The 24754-nt window shown below is 51.0% G+C and overlaps 1 protein-coding gene across 5 annotated transcripts in view; it reads right to left on the bottom strand.

Annotated features, from left to right (window-relative positions):
- The window catches only part of ACSL6 (acyl-CoA synthetase long chain family member 6), a 79996-nt gene that overhangs the window by 21518 nt on the left and 33724 nt on the right, over positions 1 to 24754 (bottom strand). For 4 of the 5 annotated variants that reach the window (XM_087862301.1, XM_087862300.1, XM_087862302.1 and 1 more), the window contains 15 exons: positions 23494 to 23608; positions 22749 to 22813; positions 22383 to 22484; positions 21791 to 21890; positions 21062 to 21240; positions 20003 to 20035; positions 18681 to 18732; positions 10173 to 10246; positions 8510 to 8587; positions 6747 to 6881; positions 6205 to 6339; positions 5068 to 5163; positions 4000 to 4072; positions 1657 to 1745; positions 561 to 677 (listed from right to left, as the gene is read on the bottom strand). In XM_087862301.1, the coding sequence (XP_087718427.1) occupies positions 561 to 677; positions 1657 to 1745; positions 4000 to 4072; positions 5068 to 5163; positions 6205 to 6339; positions 6747 to 6881; positions 8510 to 8587; positions 10173 to 10246; positions 18681 to 18732; positions 20003 to 20035; positions 21062 to 21240; positions 21791 to 21890; positions 22383 to 22484; positions 22749 to 22813; positions 23494 to 23608 (1443 nt within the window). Of the gene's footprint in view, positions 1 to 560; positions 678 to 1656; positions 1746 to 3999; positions 4073 to 5067; positions 5164 to 6204; positions 6340 to 6746; positions 6882 to 8374; positions 8453 to 8509; positions 8588 to 10172; positions 10247 to 18680; positions 18733 to 20002; positions 20036 to 21061; positions 21241 to 21790; positions 21891 to 22382; positions 22485 to 22748; positions 22814 to 23493; positions 23609 to 24754 lie in introns of all 5 variants that reach the window. The other variant, XM_087862299.1, reaches the window with a different exon arrangement.

Below are 24754 nucleotides of genomic sequence, written 5' to 3'. Positions count from 1 at the left end.
AGAATATCATGTAGCCTTTACTCTCTTACTCCACAAGAAAGTCAACAAGGAGCCCCAGAGAAGAATGAGGCTTTGGGCAAGTTCTCAGAGGCCCTGCTCACGGAGCCAAAGGAACTCAGACACCCTCCCACCTGGCTCCAAGCTTTTTCCACTGCTCAGTGCCACCTCTCAGCGAGGGGCCAGGGTCTGTGGGTCCCTAGGCCCTGCCTTTCTCAGACCTCCCAGAGCTAAGAGCTTCCTGCCCCTTGTACTCCACCCATTGGATTCCACAGCACTGGTAGATCTCTACTGGGAAAGGTATAAGGTAGGGAGCGGGTCTCACACTCCAGCTCTGCCTGCGCACAAAGATTCCTATCACCTTTATCAGGAGGATGGACAAGAAAGCTTTGTGGGTAAGATAAGGAAGAACATCCCTATCCCCACCCCCCTTGCGGTTGTTTCTGAATGGCGAATTATCAGAGAAGATATGGAGAAGAATTTTGCCTCAGGAGTGAGTCAGATTATACACCCTCCCACTGCGAGAATGTGTGGAGGAGTGTGGTGGCTGCAAACTTACGTACCGGCAGCCACTTCCCAATGTCCCCAGTGTGAAGCCAGCCATCGCTGTCCAGGGCTTCCTTTGTCCTGTTTGGATCTTTCAAGTAACCTTTGAACACATTTGGTCCTCTCACACATATCTGCAGGGACAAACACCGGGTTTCTGTCAGCCCACAGCATGAGGAATCCCAGTGTGGGGCTGTCAGGAGGCGTGTGTAGAAGGTATTCTATCCCTCTGGAAATTCGCAGTGGAAACAGCAGGGATGGAGACAAAGCATAGGAACAGCCACCAGCAGACTGAATGGTCTCCTGCTTCTCTCAAACAGCATCTTCTGTCCTGGCCCTATTTTCTCCCTGTCCTGCCACCCCCCACCCCCCACCCCAGGCCTCGTGCTCTCCCTCCCTGCAGCATGTGCTGCTTTGTGACACTGGACGGGGTCTCCTCAGGTACTGAGGGCTAGCCGATTCCACCAGAGATGCTTGAGCCCCCTGCGTCATGACGGGCAAGTCAGCTTGCCCGTCTGCTCCCGTGGAGTGAACAAGTACGGGTCAGCTCTATCCCCCTCTTCTGGCCTAACTGCAAATGGTCCTGCTTCTGCTGGGACACATACACAGTAGCAGGCCACATCAGTCAGGGAAGAAATGGATTTTTTTTTAAAGTTTGGGAATTTCTTTTCTTTCTTTTTCTCTTTCTTTTCTTTCTTTTCCTTTCTTTTCTTTTTTTTTTTTTAAGATTTATTTGTTTTAGAGAGAGAGCATGAGCAGGGGGAGAGGGAGAGAGAGAATCTCAACCGACCCCCCCTTCCCTGAGTGCAGAGCCCAACTCGGGGCTCAATCCCAGGACCCTGAGCTCATGACCTGGATGCTTAACTGACTGACCCACCCAGGTGCTGCAAAAGTCTGGGAATTTCAAATTTAGATTTAGACCAGCCTAGTCTCAACCTTGGGGGCTGGTTGTTTCATAAGCAAGAGAGGAAATGCTGAATTCAATGGAGTCAAATTAATCGGTAATTTGAAGTGATTTTACAGGGAGGGTGAAAGGAAGACAATTCCTTTTTTTTTCTTTTACTCACTATATGTGGCATCCAGAGACATAAATGGCTAAGGTCCTAAATTTACCTCTCCCTCTCCTTTGCAGGTCCAATAGTTCAGTTCCTCGACATCGATGAGCTTGATATGATTGCAGGGCAGAGGTGCTCCTACGTGCCCTAGAACACCGAAGCAATATGGCATTTGTCAGTGTCCAGATCAATTTCAGCACTGAAGATGCTCTGGGCTGTGTGAAATCCCTTCAGTATCGAAGTGGGGGATTACGGAAGGAGAGCAATAAATCCTTAGATATGCATTTGTCACAGGAAACCACTGATGATTTTAAAAAGTTCTGGCAAAAAGACAGGCCGACCTCTGCTGGGCCTTTGTTTTACATCTGATTCTTTAAAAAGCTAAACAGGCACACCTGGCCCAGTACCAACTGCACAGGGTCTGTAGAGGGGGCTACTACCCACACCAATCACACCATCAGGATCTTTCCAATAGGGCCCATATTAAACATTTTCCCCCATTGTCAGACCCTTAGTTTTGGATCATAAAATACCATCGCTGTTACTTTTCCAGCAGTCACCAGACTGTTGGTTAATGCGCATAGTAACCATCTAGAAATCTTGTGAAAATTTAGAGTCTGATGAAGCCTGATTGTCTCCATACATTATAGATACCCAGGTGATGCTGATGCTTCTGGTCCACATACTACACTTAGAGTAACAAAGGAATAGAAGACAAGGATGAGATAGCTCGTCCCTGAAAAATAGGACTTCAAATATTCTTGCTTATATATATTCCAACCACACAATTACATCTAAGTAATTTTTCTAGTAATTATGGTTTGTTAGCACAATTTACTGGCAAGGTGGAGGATGGCTGAGCAGGTGCTGGCCAAGGTCCTGAAAGAAAAGTGAGGCACGAAGATGAAAACTGAGGTTGTGACACTCCAGTTTCTCTTTTAAATAAAAGGCTGCCAATTTTTACAATATTGTACAAAGATATCTATCCTCTCATACTCAACAGCCTTTGCAAGTTTTTATGGTAAGGATGACTTAAAAAGGCAAAATCTCAAAAATCTTACATAGGAAAATTTGGGGATGACATTAAGAGGGAAGAAAGTGTCCAAAAGAGGGAAGAAAGTGTCCAGAAAGAAGGGGATCCATGTGAATGATCAGTAAATATGATGGCAGCAGAGAAAAAAGTTACTGATCCAGGACTTTGGAAGACAGTCCTTGTAGTAAATTTTCCAGGGATAGAGAGAGCAAAGAATTTATACACGAGATAGGCTTTATTCAGCTAGAGTTTGAAGAGAAGAAACTCAGACAAAAATGCTTCTGTCCTTGACGTGGTCAAATATGACTTCAATATGGAATCCACTTATCATGTTTCTGCTGACTGCCTCAAGGTGTTCTGAAAATAGCATTACATTACTGTGCATATTTCTTTTCCATGGGTATCACCCTGAGTTTTCTAGTGTATAGTTGAGCAAACTTGAGCTTGAAGAGTGGCCCCAGGCTCACAGAGGAAGTTAGTATCTTTTTTTTTTTTTTTAAAGATTTTATTTATTTATTTGACAGAGAGAGACAGCCAGCAAGAGAGGGAACACAAGCAGGGAGAGTGGGAGAGGAAGAAGCAGGCTCCCAGCGGAGGAGCCTGATGCGGGGCTCGATCCCAGAACGCCGGGATCACGCCCTGAGCCGAGGGCAGACGCTTAACGACTGCGCCACCCAGGTGCCCCAAGGAAGTTAGTATCTTGAAGGACTCTTTTGCTCAGTGTTTTTCAGATTTGTCCAGTGTCTGGTGTAAATTTGGTGATGGGCAATATATGAGCTACCTACTGCTTCCTCCTTGCCCTGAAAGACGAGTCTCTTCAGAATGAGGGCATGGACAGGAGCTGCTCCTTCCTGAGGATGCTGCTGCCTTCTAGACAGTAACATCATAGGAGACCCCAGGTCCCAAAAGGTCTCAGAAATGACTCTGTAAGAAAGAGTGCTGTGGTACTATGAACTTGCCCTTCTTTCCTAAATCATATCCAATTCACAGCCTGCTTCTTTCATTCTAAAATAGGTTCTAACCTACAAAATCCAACATACTGATATCTACTGATATTAAAAGCATTTTCCACCTGAAACTATATTCTGTGATCTATTGCTGCTGCTGCTTCTTTTTTTTTAAATATATGACTTCTAGTTATCTATAAAAGAAATGGGAAAATACAAAATATATTTGGAAATCACAAAAATATGTAGCAAAGAGAATAACATCTGTTATACCACAACCCAGACATAACCACCATTAGTGTTTTTCTTCTTTTTCTGTCGCTTTTTTCCCCCTAAGTGCCCCTGTAAATTTGCTTTCCATAAAGAAGTTTTAGATCAGCAGTGCCCCATGAAGCATTCCCACATCTCCAGCCCATCCTACCTGAGGTCCAGTCCCCGGGTGTGGTGAAGGTACATCCAGCCGTACACTCAGTTTGGCCATAACCTTCATAAACCTCCAAACGAGAAACAAAACCACGCTGTAAAATACATGCTCCTACAGCTGACTGGCTGCCCTTTTCAGCCGGCTAACCTCCCACTGAGCATCTGGCTGTTCTGTGCTGGGGACAGTGGGAGGGAAGGTAGGTCACTCCAGGTGAAACTGAACACATGCAACAGGTGTGGCTCCTTGGCTTGGAAGAAGTGCTATTTTTACTGCAGACACTTAAGGAGATAAAGTTATGTGGTTTGGGGGTAAAGATTTCTGACCTATTTTCAACTATTGACTGTATTTTTCATTTGGATGATAGATATGAGTGACAAATATTTTAAAACCTACCGTACGTTTTACTTTTACTCTGTAAGATAGTCCCCTCCAGAGCCCCACGTGTTTGCAGGAATACACCATGTGAGACATCCTGCCTTTAGGAGTGGCCAGGCCATGTTGATAATGAATAGGAGGACAGTGAAGGGAGCACTGGCTTCTAAAGAGCATGTATATTTATGAAATAGATGTGCCTACTTTACATAAAACATGTGAGCCACAGCCCAGCATAGGTAGGAACTTACTAGATATTAACTGAATGGATAAATGAAGGAATGAATATTTTAAGAGATGACAAAACCTATTGAATCAAATAACAAAACACCAATGGGCTTTCATCCCCCTCTTCAGTGCTCCTTTTCCAGGTTGGGAGTGATTCTGCAGGACGGAGAGTGCAGAGATGCTGGCACAGGTGTGGCATGGGTTCTCCAGCACGACCATGACCCATGTAGAGTTTAACTGACCCCCCTTCCCAGAGTGGGTACGCCTGGACTTCGCAGAATGTCGCAAGATCATCTCGGCTTTCACTGACTCTGAGCCTTTTTCATCCTCAGAGGAGGGAGCTTTTGTCCCACTAAAATCCTGCCCCCAGGATCCTTCTCTCTCCAGTAGAGGGTGTAGTGGGTTTCCTGCTCTGCCCTGACGCAAGTCCCATTGCCCCGAGGGAAAGCCGCAGAACGGCTATACCTGGCACCCCAGAGCCGCCCGGAGGAATCCCAGCACGGTTGGTGATGCGGGGGCCGCTCCAGTGACAATCATCCGCACACACCCACCAAGACTGGCCTGTTGGGAAGAGAAAAGAACCTGCCAAAGTTTGTGCTGCTGGAGATGGTGGCTAGCCCATGTGGGCCTCATCCAAGGTCGACATTCAACAGTTGGACCCTACCTGGCCCGAGGGTAGGGATAAAGGAGAAGGCTTGAGGCTGTGAGCTGAAGAAGTCCCTTCTCCTTTCAAACGAATTAACCCAATCAGCTTTGCAACTAGACCCACAATATGGCCAACTCCTCTGTGTCTTTGGAGGTAAGTGCCATTAATCTGTGTACTATTCTATAGTTTTGGCTTTCCCTTCCTTAAAATGCGCAGCTTTTCCCTCACTCTCCCATCATTTGCAAGCAGCCAAAACAATTACTTAGGACAATTTCTCCCCACTTCCATCGTAATGGCATAGCCTTTTCTCATTTATAAATCAATACCATGCTCTGCTCTATTTACTATGCACAGCAGAGGACAAAGGATTCTTCAAGCACTTTGCTTCTGTAAGTTGAGCCAAGAGAATTTAAATATTAATTGTCTTAGCTAAAAATAGAGTAGTAAGAAAAAAATAAGTAACGCTACTAATTAGCTGCAAATTCCTTGGGTAATACAGAGCTTGAAAACTTACGTGGGGATACAGAAGTGAGTAATTCATGATTGGTCCAGTCTGGAAGAGGCTGAAGGGACAGGAAATAGGAAGGGAAAGGAAGATTCTTGGCCTCCTGACTAGAACCTACTGCTGCTGGAAAGCCAGCATGGCCAGGACTAAAGGTTGGGGCAAGAGAAACTTTAGGCCGTAGGAGCTCCTGATGGACCTGACCACCCAAGGGCAAAGTTGCCCCAATGTCTATGGAGACCAAGGGACCTACTTTCCAGAAGTCCTTGCTGGTTGCCTCTTGGCAAGTACCACACACATCCGAATAATAAAAATGAGTCCTTTAATATTTCAATGGTAGCTGAAGCTTTGATTTCATGAGCAAATGAGTTATTTTATAAGATTAGAGGCCACTGGAATAAGCTTCTCAAATTCTTCTCTAATGCCACTTGGGAGTCACTTGTTCATTTCTTACCTGAATCTTATTAAAGAAGAGTTCATCCCAGATACTATCATTCCTGATGATTCCACTCCGGACCTCAGCCTGTTTACGCTTTGCTGCAAACTCCAGGAGCCAGCGCTTTAATGGTGTGTCTGCCTGGCTGAAGATCTGAGGAACAGAAGTTGGAACGAGCTGTCGGGCCTGCGTGCACTACCTCTAGACAGACACCACCCCCAAGCCCCCCAGGACGGAGACCCAGCCTGACCAACAGAGAAGCCATGCTCCATTTTGCCTCTGCAGGAGATCAGTGGATGTGTGACACCCAGCTAAAGGTTAACCAGTGTCTGGTCATGTTGTGGGGATAGAAATTCCTGAAGAAAAAATCTCCTTAAATAGGGTTTTAGGGAATTGGAAAAAAACAGGAGAAGGAAGGTGAGAGCAAAGGAATACAAGAGAGAAGGCAACTTCTAGGACCTGAGGGAGGGGGCGTGGCAAGCCCGCCTAGGGCTCCAGACCCTGTCCGGACAAGCAGATACCCCACCTCAGCCTGGTCAGAGACTCCTTATGGGGCTTACCTTGTCATACATCCGGTTCAGCAATCGAGGGACCACAGGGAAGATGGTGGGGCGCAGAGCCTTCATGTCATCTGAGAGGAGACGGATGTCTCCCTGGAAGAAGCCAACACGTCCCCCATGGCAGTAGACAACAGACTGGAGGGAGAGGACAGGAAGGGAGGAGTCCCTCAGGGTGGTCACTCCTGGCTGCGGTCCAAAGCTCTGCCCTACATGGAGGGCGCCCATGACCCCCTAACCCAGCTCTGGCTGCTGCCATGAGACACTCAAGAATACCATCTGGGATGCCCCCCTTCCCACTAAGTCCCACTCAGGCATGGGGTGAAGCAGCAGGAGACGGAGTGGGATCCTGGGCCTTTGGGAGATGCCAGGGCAGCCAGTCTCATTGGTGTCTACTCCATGCTCGACTCCCAAGCCCTGGGCAAGGACCTCCCTGGGGACTCGGGTCTCTGAGCTGTACTGCACCCTATCAACAGGTCTGCTCCAGGTCTGTGGAATTCCCCCAGGGACACCTCAGCAACTCTGGAAGGGTGTGCAGGGCCCATGAGTCCTGTGAGACATTGTTAATGTTGGCTGTGCATGTTGTTCGGTGGGGGACCAATTCGGGGGGGGGGGGGCTGGCTGGTTCTTAATGGGTTTAGGAATATGTTTGGGGCCTAACACATGCTCCTTTCTTTAACGCTCATAGCAACCCTACAAGTGAGGCAGCATTTCTATCTCCATTTTACAGGCGAGGGATGCAAAACTCAGAGAGGGAAAGGGACTTGCCCAGAATCACAAAACTAGTTCATAGTAATGAACTATGGCATTCTAATCCAGGTCTGAAAAGCTGGAAAGCATGCCCTAATATAACCAGCTGTCCCCCAAGCAAGATGGGAGAGGCTTAGAAGACACAGCTTAGGGGAGCCTGGGTGACTCCACCAGTTAAGCATCTGCGTTTGGCTCAGGTCATGATCACAGGGTCCTGGGATGGAGCCCCACATAGGGCACCCTGCTCAGTGGGGAGTCTGCGTCTCCCTCTCCCTCTCCCTCTGCCACTCCCCCTGCTTGTGCTCTCTTGTTCTCTCTCTCTCAAATAAATAAATAAATAAAATTAAAAAAAGAAAGATACAGCTTATTCATAAGCTGGTCCCCTGAATGACACATGCATGGAAAATTCTTGCACCCCCACAAGGCCTGTCTCAGGGCTAATCATAATGCCAGTCCCATCTCCAGAGCAAGGGGTCATGGCAGTTTGATTCCCCAACTCCACTGTCTTGTTTTCCTTTCCGGGAGTTCATGAGTTCTGTAAGTTATGGTATATAAGTGTCGTGGCATAAGTGGAACCATAGTGCATGGAGTGTGAAGGCAAAAATGCTTCTGCAAAGCTGTGATCCTCTCTGAGCACGGGCCATCCGCTGGGGCTTCTCTCTGCTGAGGTACACCCACAGGTAAGACAAGGCAGGCCTGGGGTCATCCCTGGAATCTCCCCAGGAGGGACAGGTCGGGAGGCCAAGGTCCCCCGACCCCTGTGGTATCTTCCGAGGACAGGGCAGTTTAGTTCTACTTCACGGCACCAGAGACAAAGTGACACCTTGCTAGGGTTCTGGGTTCTGGGCACAGACCGTGCCTCCCTGGAGCCAGGGCCTTACCTGCACCATTCGCTCAAACATGTGTGCTAAAGGCAAATAGGAAACGTGCACATCCGCACAAGTGGGAGCCCACTGACTCTGTAAGAAAACAGAAGGAGCCCAGGCAAGGCCCGGTCAGTCAGGTGGGCGTCTTACCTGGATTACTCTCTCAAACATGTGAGCCAGAGGCAGGAAGGAGATGAGCACATCGTCCTGTCTCGGAAAGATCACTTTCTGCAGGTGACGGGCATGGGAGACAGAAAGGAAAGAAACACTGACAGGAAGACGACAAGAGAGTCATAAAACAATACAGAGAAAATGGTCCTGGAGGGGCGAACAGGAAGAGGGGAAGGGAAATGGAGGGGGGGGCAGGGGGACAGAGAGAGAGGTGAGATGAGAGAGAGAGAAAGTGTGAGAGAGAGAGAGAGGAAGATGAGAGGCGCAGGAAGGAGAGAGGGAGAGAGAGACAGGGCAGCGTAGGAGGCCGAGTGTTAGGGCGCAGCCAGTGGGTCTAGGTTATCTGCAGAAGCAAAAAGCCCAGTGAAGCACACATAAACCAGCAGAGTCGAGCTCCGCAGGGAAGTCTCCTCCAGGGCCAGGCCCCACTTCGCCATCTCCCTGGGCCACCTGGGCAGGGAGTCCAAGGGGCTCGGCTTGTAGACACTTTCTAGTCCTTCTTCCGGAAACGGGACCCGAGGAACCCTCGGTCTACATCAGCTGTGGCTGGGGTAGAAGCCCCAGGCAAACAGATGGCTGAGCCCGGCCTCACTAGCCATGCCCTGGGGACAGGGCTGGTAGGGGAGGCTGAGAAGGAGCCCTGCTGTGGCCCCCAGCCCATGACACACATGGGGGACTGACCTCAGGGACAGGGGCTGCTCTGGCTGGGGGTCGAGGGGGGGCTACACAAGGCCTGCGCTCAGGGGCGGGCCGGGCCCTCGGGAGCTCTCCTTTGCTGGCCTCCCCTGCCCCCCACCCTAGCACAGGGCCTCCGTTCTCCTGGGCTGGCTTTTGAACAAGTCTGGACAAGCCCTGGGAACCTGGCTTATGGCTCCTGACACGGGTTCAACCACCAACAGTCTCTCACCATCTTCTACCAAAATCTATCAGTGTTTGGGGGGCTTATAATGCTCCATAACGCTGTCTGGCATGAATGCAGAGGGTGATTTTTCTCCACAGTGGAGACAAAGCCTAACTGATGTGAGAAGGAACATTCCTTTCTCCTTAAGGAAACTTGCAGGACATATGGATACTCACCACTTGTGGCAAAAACGTCCTTCTTTCTTAGCCGGTTATAAAATGCTAACATGCTTTTGTCAGGCCAAGATATCAAGCTTTTTTTTTTTTTTTAACTTTAGATTTACCTTTTTAAGTACAGCCTTACAAATTAGCAGTTGCCGTTGTTGTTTCTCAGACTCTAGTAGTCCTTAAACACAAAATGACTGAATTAAGCCCTGACCTATGTGAAAAACAAGTTATTAAGGATTACTTTCTAAATAAAGGTACACACAAAATCACAGATATCTCAATTTTTGCAGTTCAAAATGAAAAACAGGTTTTACATGTTTCTCCTTCTGGGATCTTAGCACTCTTCGAAATCAAACTGGCCATTTATCAGGTATGGATCATTTCAGGGTCTGGGGGTTAAAGTGTCTGTAAAAGTCTGATTGTTCTAATGACAACAGAAACTCCTGCCTGTGAAAGGCAGCTGCGATTACATCAGGGGAAGAAAAAAAAAAAAGAAAAAGAAAACAAACAAAAAACCTCTGAGGCTTGAGGGTGTCCTCAAGAGACACCTGTTTAGCGAGTCTACTTTATTCACCTCTGTCACTTTCAGAAAGCCTGAGAAATCAGCCACCACGTTCCCATGGGTGAGCATCGCACCTTTTGGGTTCCCTGAAAAGAGAAAGCGAAAAGGCAAGTTAGCTGGAAGCTCAAGGGCCCCTCCGTGAGAAGAGTGCCCGAGGTGACAGTCCCAGACACTCAGCGCTGCCCACCCAAGCCTCTGGCCTTCATCTGCAGCCACTTCAGCGTCCTAGGCAGGTGAACGCTGGGTCAGAGACTTTCACCCTGAGGCTCCCAGCAGCTTGGGACGAGAAGGCAGGTGACACAGTCCCACAGGCAGGGTGCCTCAAGGCCTGACAGGCTGGGTACTTGCGGCCGGTGCTTCCCCTCTTCTGCCCCCCTGCGGGAGCACGCGCTCTCAGCCCCCAGTCTCCTCACATACACCTAGTACCCTGTGCTGCTCTCTGGGCTGAGCAGGTGTCGCCCCCAAAATCCAGCAGGCAGCTGTGCTGGCAGAAGACTTCCTTGCTGCATGCAGCACCTGGAAAGGCCCGAGGCTCAAGCCAGGCTACAGGAGCAGAGCACAGGGGCAGCCCCTCCTGCCTGCTTGCTGGCAGAGATGGGACACAGATATTCTTGCTTTGTCTTGATAAGACCTTTCACAACTGCTTGTAATGAAACCCAGGTCTGCTAGAATGACTCAGAAGACAGAGGCTAGGTGGAGACTCAGGGCACAAAAGGCTGGGGAGGGAGGCCAGCTGGTCACCATTTCACGTCAGGGTGGATACGACACACATCTAACCGGCCTCTTGACTCCTGGCCTTGCCCATCACTGCCAGCATTAACACAGGGAAGCCATTTCTCCTCTGTTTGATTACCTGTAAAATAGGGACAATGCCCACAACACGGGGCTTTCCAGAAGGTCTAAGGATATAATCCATGTGCAAAAGATGTTAAATTAGAAGTTTCCACTAAGGCAGCAGATACAACAACTCTGAAACTTCAAAAGTGAGGGGTCAGACCATGAGCAGAATTTACCCAGTAAATATTATACAAACCAATATGTTAACTTTGCAACCCTCACCTAGAAAGAGGTAATAAAAGGACTAAGTGACCCGAGATAAAAACAGTATTGTAATATATGCCACCACACTGCTCACATTAAAATGTTTAATTTTATGCTACGTGAACTTTACTTAAGTGGGGGGGGGAGAAGAAGGAGAAGAAGGAGAAGGAGAAGGAGGAGGAGGAGAAAAGGAGGGAGGGGGAGGAGGAGAAAAGGAGGGAGGGGGAGGAGGAGAAAAGGAGGGAGGGGGAGGAGGAAAGTGAGGAGGGGGAGAAGAAGAGGGAGAAAGAGAAGAAGGGGTAGAAGAAGAAGAGGGAGAAGAGGAAGAAGAAGGAGGAGAGAAGGAGGAGGAAAGGGAGGAGAGAAGGAAGAGGAGGAAGGGAGGAGGGGGAAGAGGGGAGGAGAGGAGGAATGGATTTGTGAGAAGAATTTCTTCGGAGAGAGCTACACAGTTCTATAACACATCAAAATGGGGAGGAATTGGGGGGCAGTCCTCTTTCCCAATCCCAATCCCAAACCCAAACCCACGTTAACTCAGAACTCCATCATGTTCCCTGCAGCTGAGGGTCCTACTGAGAAATGTGAAAAGCATGTCTGCAAACAAATAATAAATCCCAGGGACTAGATATGGAGTTTGCAGAAGGCATGTCAGTCTGAGCAGTGGTGGTGGGAATGGTAAGTTAAAAAAGAGTCTTGTGTGCTGGCCAGTTTCCCCCTGACTCAGCAGATGCAGTCCTGTGTGCCGCAGGCAGAAGCTGAAGTGGAGGAGGGAGCGGACCACTGAGAGAACTCTGCCTGCAATTAAGACAACTCCAGAGAGTGGCCATGATGCAGACAGCAGGTTTTAAAGGTCTGCCCCAAACCATCTCTCCACTTCCCTTTCCCACTTCCTTTTTTTCCCTCCCCACTTCCACGTGGCGGGAGAGCACCCAAAGCTTCATTAGCAGCCTGGAGGAGGAGGAGGAGGCACACCAGAGCAGGAAAGGAGAGGCAGACCAGCCCGCCTGCAGCCAGCCCTGGCTGGGGAGGGAAGAAGTGGCAGCAAAGGGGTCAGATTCACATTTTGGACAGACACCTGCAGTTCTGAATTCAGACCGTCTGTGACTTACGACACCCGTGAACCTGACCGGAAAAAGGCGTGGGGTGCCCATGTTTTCATCCAGGGGCAGAAAGAGAACTATCACCCCACTGAGCAACTTTAAAGGCACAGACAGAGCCAAAAGTCAAGTGGCTCTCATAATTCTATCCCATGTGGCCTGTGTGCTCAACTTACTGGCACTCCGTCTGTCAGACACAGGAGCATAGGAATGGCTGTGTCTCAGTCTGACCAAGACATGTGGTGGGCGGGGCTTTAACAAGTGCTCTGGCACACACACCCATACTGCAAATCACAGAGGGTTTTTTGGGGGGGACACAGAAGGTCATAGGGTTTTAATAGGTAGCTGTTAAAATATCTTTCTTTCTTTCTTTCTTTTTTTTTTTAAATGAAGATCCATGGGATCTGTTTTACCTCTGCTGGTCCTTCTTTGATCCCAGCATCTTTCCTCAAACCCAAGCCCATATTCAGAAGTGTCCCTGAATCGTCTCCTATGTACAAATCCCACAGTCTCTGGGCCCACAAACTATTCTGAGAGTATCACCTGGAAATTTTTACCTGTGGATCCCCAAGTTCTGGAAGTTTCTAAGGAATACCCTCAAAATACTAGGTATGAAATCAGAACTCCCATAAAATACTATCTGATGCTGTAGAGCTTTAGATCTGCTAGCCTGGCTGACTTGCAACCTCAAGGTGGATGACTGAGAATATCAGGAGAAAGTTGTCTTCATTCATGAAAATTGTCTGAAGCCTCCATTCAGTTCAGCCCACAACACACACAATGGTAGCAGTTACTCCGTTCTGCTCAGGCAAACCTTTTTCCTCTCCCACATGATGAGAAAAGTTCGCATCTTTTAGAAACAAACCTTTGGCTCCATCTGTGCCTTTAAAGTTGCTCAGTGAAGAGGGGGCGTTCTCTTTCTGCCCCTGGATGAAAACATGGGCACCTCACGCCTTTTCTGGTCACTCTCAGGTTAGTTTCAAGGGTGTCATAAGCCACAGATGGTCTGAATTCAGAAATGCAGGTGTCCGTCCAAAATGTGAATCAGTCCACTTTGCTGCAATTTGCACCCTCCCCAGCCAGGGCTGGCTGCAGGCCGGGTGGGTTGCCTCTCCTCTCTGCTCTGGTGTTTCTCCTCCTCCTCCAGCTTTCTTGCAAGTATGAGTGAGGTTTTATAAACTTCTAATGAGTTATAGAATTTTTAAATATTCCCAGAAATCTTCAAATGATGTCCTTAAGTCATGGCTCGACGTGGTCCCAAAGGATGAAGGAGCAGCACATGTTGAGAACAAATCCTGGGAGAGGATGCAAGGTCCGGAGGTGAGAGGTAAGCCTTTGGAAAGTTCTGCTTGCTTCTCTGGTCCAGGACAAGTGTGTGCTTCTGGCAGTATTTCCTTCAAATGTGTTGTGGAAAACTTTCCAAGTTACTCACATGGAGGAACAGGTAAGCATTCCTCACTAGACCTGTGGCAAAGTTAAGAACCAATGTTTGCTCTGGTTCTCTCCTTTTCTGGTGCAACATGAATGGAGGTGCTGCTGCCCGGGTTCTGATATCTCAGCCGCGTGAGACCTACTGTCCCTTTCCCACCTTCTACTCACAGGTTGGCCATCCTCCCATTTATTTCCTCTCCAGCTGCTGAAGGAAAAACCTCTTTGTTTTAGATTCTGCAAATGTCATTTAGGCTTTAGCCAGTATTCCTGGGCTGGCCATCCACGGCTGATGTGCAGAAAGGCATTTCACTGGCTGAAGGTCTGCCGTGGATGGACACTGGCTCCAAGTGAGGGCAGTTATGGGGTGAAGCCGAGCTCAAGGTCTCACCTATAGGGGTGGGTTGGAGTGGGGGTGGGAGCAGTGCTGGGCCCTCCGGCTGGAAGTTCCTCTGGATGCTTGTTTCTGCTTTCACACAAAGGTGGGTTACAGAAGAGGCAGGTGACAGAAATGCTCAGGAAGTTTTATAACCCAGACAGAGTATTCATCTCCCTGCTCAAAGCCTCCCGTATCTTTAGGATTGAGCCATACTTTCATCAACCCCATACCCACCATTAAAAAAAAAAAAAAATTTAAACAATCAGACTTGAGAGCTGCTAAGAACACAAGTAATAACTCTAATAGCAGCCAGTTACGGAGCACCCATGAATGTGGGCACTGTGCTAGGTGGGCATCTCATACATGGTAGCTCAGTTATTTCTTAAAACAGCCTATGCTGCAGATATCGGATGGCTTCATTTATTTATTTTTTTTTAAGATTTTTTTTTTTTTTAATATATGAGAGAGAGAGCATGAGCAGGGTGGGGAATGGAGGGAGAGGGAGAAGCAAGCTCCCTGCTGAGCAGGGAGTATGAAGTGGGGCTCTATCCCAGGACCCTGGGATCATGACCTGAGCCAAAGGCAGATGCTTAACTGACTGAACCACCCAGGCACCCCATGGATGGCTTCATTTAATATCCAAGGAAGTGAGGGCTTAAGAGAGGTTAAGAAATTTTCCTAAAGCTGCACAGCAGGAGTACTGAGATACAGTTTCACGCATATGGTCACCTAAGTCTTGAACTGAATGGTGTAAAAACAAATAGGTCAAGGAGAGTATTTTCCCCAAGCTCTCACCTCCAAGCAGCCACGAATGTAAGGCTGATGGGTATCTCCACGCTCAGCTACAGGACTGCACGACTGAGCTTTCCTGGGTGTCCTCAATCAGAACAGAAGCGATGCCTCTACCCACTCTCCCTCCCTCCCCCAGGCAGGGCATGCCTCTTTGCTGGTGGCACCTGGAAGCCTCCTCCCTCCCCCAATCCAGACCAAAGCTTTGGGGGCTCGCCTCCACTGAGCAGCGCCTCCCTTTCCTCTGTCTCCAGTGGCTCTTTATCGATGTCAAGAAACACTTGCAGGGGTTTCCAAGAAAATAACAAGAGCCCCACCCCCTCCAGGCCTCTGCCAGCTTCACTCTTGCTGTCGTTCCTTCAGAGCTAATCTGTTTCTTACATAAACTCTCTCTTACAGCACAACATACATATAGTAAAGGGCCCAAATAAATGTATGGCTCACTAGATTTTTTTTTTTCCAAAGTGAACTTACCTGTGCAATCAGCACCAGGTCAAGACACAGAACATCAGTATTCCAGGGCACCAGTATCCTGGAAGGCAACCGTTAGCCTGACTTCTAAAACCGTAGACTGGTTGATTATGTTTGTAATTTTATATCAGAGAAATCACGCAATCTTTTGTGCCTGCTTTCTTTCACTCAACATACAGTGAGACAGAATGTTCTTAGAGGTATACTGTTCTATCACTGATGGGCACTGGAGTTGTTTCCAGATTTGGACTATCCACACAGCGAGGTCATGAAAGTTCTGGAGCATGCCTTTTGGTGACACGGCCAAGCTTCTTGAAAAAATTGTCCACACCTGTTGAAGTGACATCCTCACCTCCCATTCACTCCTCATTCCACTGCCGTCAGCTTCTGCGTCCAGTCTCCACTCCATGATCAGCCTTTGCCAAGAGCACCAGCCAGTGTTTCCGCGGCGGTGTCCTATGGGTACGGCTCAGCCACCAGACGGCGCTGACAGATTCTATTCTCCTCTAGCATCTCCGGCGGCACCTGCTCAGCCTCCAGTGGAAACTCCGGCCCCCATCACTCCTCTCCCGCTGGGGCTTCCAGGCCCTGCCCCCAGACTGCTATTCCCTCACTCAACTCTCCCTCAAAGCAACATTTTCCTTCTTGCAGCCCATCCTCTGCACACGCTGTTCACCCTGCTGAGAATGCCCTTCCTCCTATTCTCCTCCAGTTACCAACCTTTCAGGACTCCGCTCAGATGGACTTCCTCTGGGAATCCTTTCCATCCTGCTCTTCCCACCTCTTGGTGGCCTAGTGCTCCAGGCACCCTGGGACGTGGACCCTCAAAGCAGTGACCACATTGTAGCAAACTGTTAGGTGACGTGAGCTGTGAGCTCACGAAGACAGGGCTCTGGCTTTTGCATCCCAGTGACCTCAGCCCGCAGCACTGAGTCTGATGCATAGTGGATGTTCCCTAAATGAGCTGAATGAGTCAATCTACATAAAGTAGAAAAAGAATGCTAAAAACATATAGATTAAGAAGGGTATGTTTTAAAAGACCATTATATTTGCTTCTCTGGGAAGAGAGGGTACATGTTCTCATAGGATACATCTTAATTATCATTCCTGGGGCCCAATTACCCAAACTGGGCTATATATAACACCCACGAATTATCTTTGCTGGGTGAGAGGGGGTGTCAGATTCCAGTCCAGCTAGTAGTCATTTTATGAACTATGAACAACCAACCCACATACCCACCCAGTAGCCATCCCAGAGTACAGGCAAATCCCAAGCTCTCACCTCCTCCAGCGCCTTCTTGGCCTGACTACAGGCTCCAAAGCACTGGCTTATTCTAGGAATTTCCACAGATGTTTCCATCACACACCAAGAAGAATATCTTCCCAGAATGATTCCAGATTCATGAACCAAATGTCAGGTTTAGATCATGTTTTCCATCTCTCCCCACGGAAAGAACAGTGTGGCTCTCCATGAAGCTGGGAGCCAAGACGCTCAGTATGGAAAGGAAGCTGAATCCGGGGCTGTGAGGCTGAGGACAGGCAAGGCTGGTGTGCTCGACAACAGAATGGCTACGAGGGGCACGACACACAGGCTCAGGCAAACGCTAAGGAAATCCAAGTACAGCCAGGCAGGGTGATGAGAGGTGTGTGTGATCGTCCAGCTCTGCCCTGGCACCAGCAACACCTCTAGAGTGGGAGGCTTGGGCACTAAATCACCACTTGTTGGCCATGCTCCGTACGTCCCATTTCCACCACACAGAGCCTGGGCAGGACGGCTTAGCTTCCAACTGTGACTTCACCGTCTGGGAAAGCACTAGACATGAGGCCTGCTCTCTCCAGCTGGGTGACAGCACATTTCTGCCTGGCAAAGTTCTTTTCCAGATACGGGGGCAACATCATTTCAACAACATGAAAAGCCTAGGGGCACGCTCAAAGGGCAAGGGTCCAAAGCTAAAGGCCACAGTAGTAACGTGCCCCTCAGACCAGGCTGGAGAGACAGGTCACCAAAAGTTCATGTCATGAAACTCATGACAAAGAATGATACAAACCTGAAGGGATTTTTGAACTCTGGGTTGAATCTAGATGTCAGCTCCTGGAGAGCAAGCGCTATGTTATTTCTTTTCCGACAAAAATTAGCAGTATGGTGGGAACCCTCAAACCCACTGAGTTAATGACAGAACTCCATCTGGATCCAACAAACCACGTTTATCATGGTCCGTCCTCACGGAGAGCCCTGCTTACGGGGCTGGTCAGACAGAGGCCATGTCTATGGAAAGCATCGGAAGCCCCGGATTCACTGCCCACCCCACCAAGAGCTATCACCAAGGCAGGCCAGTCCTCAGTCTGGAAAAAGAAGTCTGGAAACTCCTTGCCCATTCAGGGAAAAGACAAGCAACTTCCCAAGTTCACAGATGAGAAGGAGCAGCAAATGGGAAGAGCGCTGGGCGGGGGGTCGCAGGAGCAGGGCCCGAGGCCCCACCTCCACTTGCTGTTGGTGTCTACCGGGCCAGCCCCCCACAGCCGCTGGCCTCACAGGTCGTGTTGAGGCCTGAGCAGCTCAGTGACTGGGTCACAGGGCACTGCAGACTGTGAAGTGCTGTGCCTGTGACCGTGCTCCTCATGTGCATTCTGACCCACCCCCCTGCCTTGGGCAGCCTGCCTCGGCTGTCCCTGCTAACGCTGCCGTGTGCACTCCTCTGTCGGAACCAGGCACGGGGGGCATCACTTCTGCTTGACCTTGGCCCAACAGCCATGCACACAGCACAGCAGCCCCACCCCACAGAGCCTTTGCACTGCCTTTTCATACACCATCCCTCTCCTCTTCAGCACTTTTCACGCCCTCATCCCAGGTGAGAAGCTGGGCAGAGTGGTGGCAGCAAGGTTACGTGACTGGCTCGCAGCTCCCTAGCAAGTGGTGGGAGCGGGACTCAAATCGAGGCTCTCCGACACCAAACCCCACACTTCCTCCTTTGTCCCCGACACAAAGGCCAGGCAGGGGCAGGAAGCAGAGGGGTGAGAGATGCTTCTCAGAGAGGGATGCTGTGACTCGGCTCCCTGGCCCTCCTCTGGCCCAGGTGTCAAGGAATGGCGAGTCGCCACCCAGCACCTCCCAGGCCACCCTGTCCATCCACGTCCAGCCACCTGTGCTGCCTCCTGCTGGGCACTGGGAGTGGCAGGAGGAGCCGTCATCTGGAGCCAGGCACAGGAAAGGCTCAGCCATGCCACGAAGGGCACCAGAGACCCCTGCATCCACCCCACCAAGGCCGCCAGAGGCTACAGGTGGCCCCGGCTGGTGATCTGGGCACCTCTGCTCACCTGTTGTGCCGCTTGTGAAACACACAATGGAGAGGTCGCTGGGCTTCGGGGGCTGCAGAGTTGAGAAGAGGTGTGAGTTAAAGGGACCCAGTGTGGCCAGCCAGGGCCCAAGACCCCCAGACCCCTCTACCAGCTAGCCCTTCTGTGCCTTGTGTGCTATGGGTCCATGCACACGCCCTGCATGCTGCAGTCAGAATGGCGGGCTGGCACATCCCCAGGAAAGGGGAGGAGAGGCTGAGGAAACCTAATGGGGGCTTGGACATCCATCTGTCCCACTAACCTCTCACCTGCATCTGCTGCCTCCCCGACTTGAATGTGAGCTCAATTCTAGGTGGGATTGGGCTGCAGGGGCCACATCTAGGCCTGTACCAGAGACCTCACCTTTCTAGGGGATGTGACCCAGTGCCATCCTTCCTTCCCACCTTCTCCCAAATGTCTGCGGTTGGGCTTGGGAGCAGAATGCATGGCCCAGGAACTGAGCTTCCCACTGTGTCAGCATGACTGCTCTGCGTCAGGCCCTTGCCCCGGCACAGGGCACATAGTCCTGGGGTCACCGGGAGGAGCCTCACACACCTGCTCCTGTGCAGAGGAGGTGACACGAGTTGAGACTGAGGGATAAGCCAGATCCCTCCAGACCAACGGAGGGTGGGCTCTGGGAAAGGAACTAGCCTGGTCACTGGCGGAGGCACAAGAGGCAAGGGCACGCCCAGGGGTCAGAGAACGGCACTACGGCTGGCGCATTATGTGCGGGAGGTGGGGACTTCCCAGAGCCACCCACGAAGGGCCAGCCCATGTACGAGAAAGCTCAGGGACCAGCAAGAAGAAGAGAAAGGGCTGAGCTGGAGGGAGGGCTGGGGGTGAGAGGCCTTGTAAGTAAGCTTAAAACCCCCACAGGGCCTTCCCAGGGCCAGTGACCATCACTGGTGACTCAACCCCAGGCAGTTATCAGTTTGGGGTGACACACAGAAAACATCATAAAGCAAAGATGAACAGAGACAGCTTCGGCTCACCCCATCCTTACAGAGTTCCACTACCGTCAAAGAAAAACATAAACCTTCCCAAAGAAAAGGCTTCTGGAGAAGCAAGCGTGGCCAGGATTGGCTGCTGGCCTCCACACCTGACTCCTGTTCAGGTCCCTCTCTAGACCCTCAGCCACAGAAGTCCTGGCGCCCTGAGCGGGCAGTCCCCGAGCGGCTCAGGGCAGTTGCTTATCAACACAGTGGTGCTGCTCTGACCTCCTATCAAGCCCCGGGAAGGGGTCTGTGAGGATCAGCCCTGTACTGCGTCCTGCTCAACAAAGACCTACTGGCAGATGAGCTTACCACGGGAGCGTGATGATTCTGTTGGCCACACTCCTGGAAGAGAAAAATACTATTTTTAAACGTTCAAAAGTTCTTATCAGTCAAAGCAAGTGATGAAAAAAAAATCAAAACAAACTCAGCCTAGTATGCCTTGCTCTTGTGCCGAGTCTAGAGTTCAGCATTCCCCGTCCAGACGTAGCCCATGTGGAGAAACCACGAGTGGCCTCTCCTCAAATACACATCCAGGCCTGGGCCACCCCACACATTACAGACAAGGGGCCCGAGGCCCAGGGAAAGGCGAGGCAACTTGCACATGCACAGTGGGGGACACGGCTCGAGGTGCCCATCCCGACAAACGCTCAGGACAGAGGGGCTAGGAGGCCTGGACTTCCAGATAAATGGTCAGGGGTGGAGGGGCAGATGGGGGTTGCCAGCATAAATTTGGCCCCAAAAAACCATGGAAGGGTGCAAATGCACAGGCATTACAAGTATAATTCAGAATGGCAGGCATGCACGAGGACAAGGGGAGAGCCCGGGAGCCTATGTCCAGGGAGGGACAGTGGGGGTTAGTAGCTAGTGAGCAGGGCGTGAGGCCCTGGAGGCCAGGATGGCCTGTGTCACTCTAGCAGGCCACAAGCTGCCATGAAACTGACATCCCCAGGAAGGTCATGCACAGAAAAACTCATTCTGGGGCCACTGGGAGTCTCGGACACATTGAAAGAACCTCTCAAAGACTCCTGGACCTCCCATCCATAGTCCTCAGGTTCAGACAGGCTGGGAAAAAGGCAGCCCCAGAGGCCACGTGAGTCACTCTGGGGCAGGCTGGTACCACCACCCACCTGCTGGGGCCTATGTCATTACCTGCCAGCCAACGGAGCCTGTCGCCTAGAGGACACCTATGGGCAACTCCCCCCCACCCCCAACTGCCGGCCCTTGTGAAGCCTGCCCTGTTTCAACCCTGACACACCCTGATGACCTAAGACATACACCCCAGGGCAGGAGAGGGGCGGATAACCAACAGCTCCAGCTCGGCGGCCGACCAGCTGTGGCCCAGGATGCAGCCCAGAAGCAGAGCCTCACCTCCACAGCCTGCATGGACTTAATGACCACCCCACACTCCTGCCCTCTGTCTCTCAGAGCTTCCTCGAACGGTTCCATGACGATGATGAGCTTGAGCCCTGGAGTCTCCTTCCTCTCCACATGTTCCAGCAGAAGCACGGCCTTCTGAGGTTTATCCACCACCACGGTGCTGATGTCGGCTGAGAGGGAAAGTCAGGCTGTGTGGGCACGGGCTGTGACCGTGGGTGCCCGTGCCAGGCAGCAGAACCATGGGCTGTGGGTGCCTGAGCTTGTGTATAAATAAATGCGTTAAGACAGGCCATGTGTTTGTATAGAGCGGAAAGTGCAGGGAGCTTGGGGGAAGCCAAGAACAAAAGGCCAAGGAATCTCCTAGAGCAGATTCCAAGCATTCCTTTGCTCCAGGCTTAGGCTCCATAATCTCAGGTCTGCTGGAGCTATTTGCCACCCCCACCCCTGCCCCTGGGCATCTGCCCCAAGCTGTATTAAGCCTCAGGGGGTTGGAAGCCTGTGTGGGATTGGGGCAGAGGCTCCCTTCATGATAGCCAGGCCCCGCAGAAGGGGCATTTAGGTGAAGTCCAACTGGGGAAAGCCAACTCAGGGGCCAAAGTGGAGAATGTTCTTTGAGAAGGGAAGCGAAGTGCTTATTAGTGTCAGACAATTAGTATAACCTGAGAGGTGGGGATCTGGAGGGCTGGCTGCCAGTGGCAAGAGGCGGATGTGGTGGCTCACCTGTCCTGATGATGTAGAGGATAGCACCAGGGCCCAGGGTGTCATAGAGCGGGACCACCACCATAGAATACGTGTAGCAGGCAAGCTCCGCGATGATCCACTATGGAGACACACAGGTCTGGGCTTGGGGCAACACAGAGCAGATAGGAGGGCTATGCCCAGGCAACCAGGGTGCTTGTTCTGGGTCCTACCGAGAAGGTTCTGTTCTGGCCCTCTCCATGTGGCAAGGCATCAATGAAGCTAACTGGTTGTGCCTGCTTACCCACAGCCTTCTAGATCATGCATGCCCAGGCCTACTCCAAACAGCCCCAAGCCTACTTAAAGGGCTTGCATGGCCTTCTTCCCTGGGTCCTTCTTCCCACATGGCTCAGGGAACAGCTGTTTGTGAGGCTTGCTGGTGTGGATGGAGTTTGGCTGGGATGTCCACTCCTGATTAGAGGCAAAGCCAAGGAACTGGAGGGGGGGCATGGACCAAGTGTATCCATTTTTCCTCTTGTCCCAGACCCTACAAATAGTAGGAGCAGGGCTGTTGTATGATACTCAATCCCTTCCTCCACTGACATCTCTAAAACCATTTAAGGCAGATGCTTACCTCAGGCCGATTTTGTGCAAAAACTCCAATAAACTGATCCGTACTTGGTTTACAATTGTGTTGGAGAAGTCCAGACCCTAGAAATTCAGCTCTATCGGCCACCTGCACACAGACATGGGGAAGTGATGGAAAGCAAGGACTTTCAGCAGAGGAGGAAGATTCCCAGGTGGGGATTCCTATAGGTCTGAGACCTCCCCAAGTCCCTACCCAGGTTGGCTGGAAGCCCAGTGAGGTTGCTGCCAGGAGTCTGGCAAACAGGCCAGGCAAGGAAACAATGACCCTCTGAGACCCTACAGGGTACCCACGAGCCCTCTAATGCCAGGTCTACATGGGTTGTCAGGGTGGGGCCTGTCCTCTGTCACTCACCTCCTGGTAGGACAGCCACTGATAAGGTTGCTTCGGCTTCCTGAAGCCAAGACAGGGTCCATTCCCTGCAGGGAGATAAGCAGGCCTTGTGCCAGGGAGGATGGTAGGGTGGGCTGTCGCCTGCACCTGCTCATCAGACACTTGAATGGATATCCCAGGCCGTGGGTGGTTGGTCCAGGAGTCAAGTGAACCACCCCTTAGCTGCCTGTCTAACCTGCTGAAGCCCAAGAAGGCCTCAAGTACACAAGCATGACATGTCCTCAGGGATCAGGGAGCCCAAGCAATGGGGAATGACACAGTGCCAGTTCCCACCACGACCTGCGTGATGTAGCCCCAGGAGAATGCAGAGACCTGGCCAGGGGGCAGTGGTGGCAAGTTGCCTCTGTGGGACCACTTCCTTTTGCCCCCTACCCTGGCCCACCCAGACACCTCAGAGGCCCAGGTTCTGAACCATGCCAGTCAGTGTGGCCTGGCAGTTTGGGAGATATGAAGTACAGGCTGAGAGCCAGCTTAAGGTCAGGCAGTCCTAAGTGCTAAAACAAAGCTGAGGTCAGCCCTTTGGCCACATAATGCAGCTACTTCTCCGACTGGGTGGGAGAAGGGCCAACAGTGGCTTTTCTCCTCTGAACCTGGGCACCACTCACCTCCCAGGCCCCTGGTACCTGGCCACCCCCCCCCCACTGCTGACCTTTGCACCTGCTCACTCCCTGCCACAGCTCCTGCACACCCCCACGGCCCCTCTCACCTGAGATGCTGAGCCCACGCCGGAACACCTGGTACATGGTCCTGGCGTCATCGTAGTAGTGGGTGAGCAACTGAGGGCCATCCCCAATCACAGAGCGCCGGGCCCCGCCACTGTCCTATGAGCCAAGCACAGGCCAAGGAAGCTGGCTGAGGCAGGCAGAAGCATCAGGAGAGGGCACCAGGCCGCACCAGGCCGCACACACCGTGGACGCACACCAGGGCCACATAGTTAGGACTGTGACATGCTCTGTATGCATTCACACACGGGGCCTAGACAGAACACCCAGATGGCACACCCACAACCTCTACACTTGACCTGTATGCACCCGCACTCACACAGGCCCAGGACACTGGTCTCCCATACGTGTACACAGCACCCACAAAATTCCAGGACTCCAGTTATGATTCATATACAACTATGGCTCACTCGTACAATGGAATGGGGAGTGCTGGCTGGTGTCAGGCTACCCTCTAGCATCAGGATCAGCCTGCCGGGACAGCCTTCATCATCATCTGCTGCTGCTGCTGCTCCCTAGGTTAAGAATCATTTGGGTGCCATCCATCATTCACATAATAGTGTGAATTAGTTTGCATACTGGCTGAAGGTACCTGTCCAGGAACACTTCAACGCAGGCCACGCAATCCTTCTATAGCACAAATTGGCCCTGTGTCTCTTTACTACTAAAAACCCAAAGTTAATCCATGCCGTCCACCTCCAGGGTCCTGACCCATGGGGCTTTGTCCTTACTGGCCTCTCCAAGCGAGTTGTAACTATAAGCTTACCAAAATGGTTCACCTGGTGCTTTCTCTGTGTTATCTTACCAAATCCTTACCACAACCTGAGGAAGCGGGCACTCTTTTTATTACCCACTCGGCAGTTGAGGACACTGAGGCTCAGAGACTTAAGAAACTGCCAAGGACCATATAGCTAGTAAGAAGCATGGCCAGCCCTTCGGGGCTGCTGGTCACCAAAGGCCATTCTGGTCACCACTCTGCTAGTCCAGGGGATCCCCTCTCCACTGTCCAGCCACCCGATGTGAATCACATTTCCCAAAGCCACCGGGTGCAAGATCACATACCCACAACTTTGCACACATCATGCCTTCTGCTGGAAAAGTGCCCTGAAGATCCCCATCCTAGCCAGACCTGCCTCTTCTACCACGCAAAATTCTGCTATGCTCATGGTTGCCGAGATGCACCATCAAGAGCAAAAAGCAAGATGCTGAACCATGTATGCAGCACGACAACACTTAAAAAGAGGG

Source organism: Ursus americanus, chromosome 5 (genome assembly GCF_024610735.1).
Source record: "Ursus americanus isolate L20-20 chromosome 5, mUrsAme1.1.p, whole genome shotgun sequence".
NCBI classification, from domain to species: Eukaryota; Metazoa; Chordata; class Mammalia; order Carnivora; family Ursidae; genus Ursus; species Ursus americanus.
The sequence above is the reverse complement of the archived record's forward strand: the minus strand, read 5'-3'. Positions and strand labels throughout refer to the sequence as shown.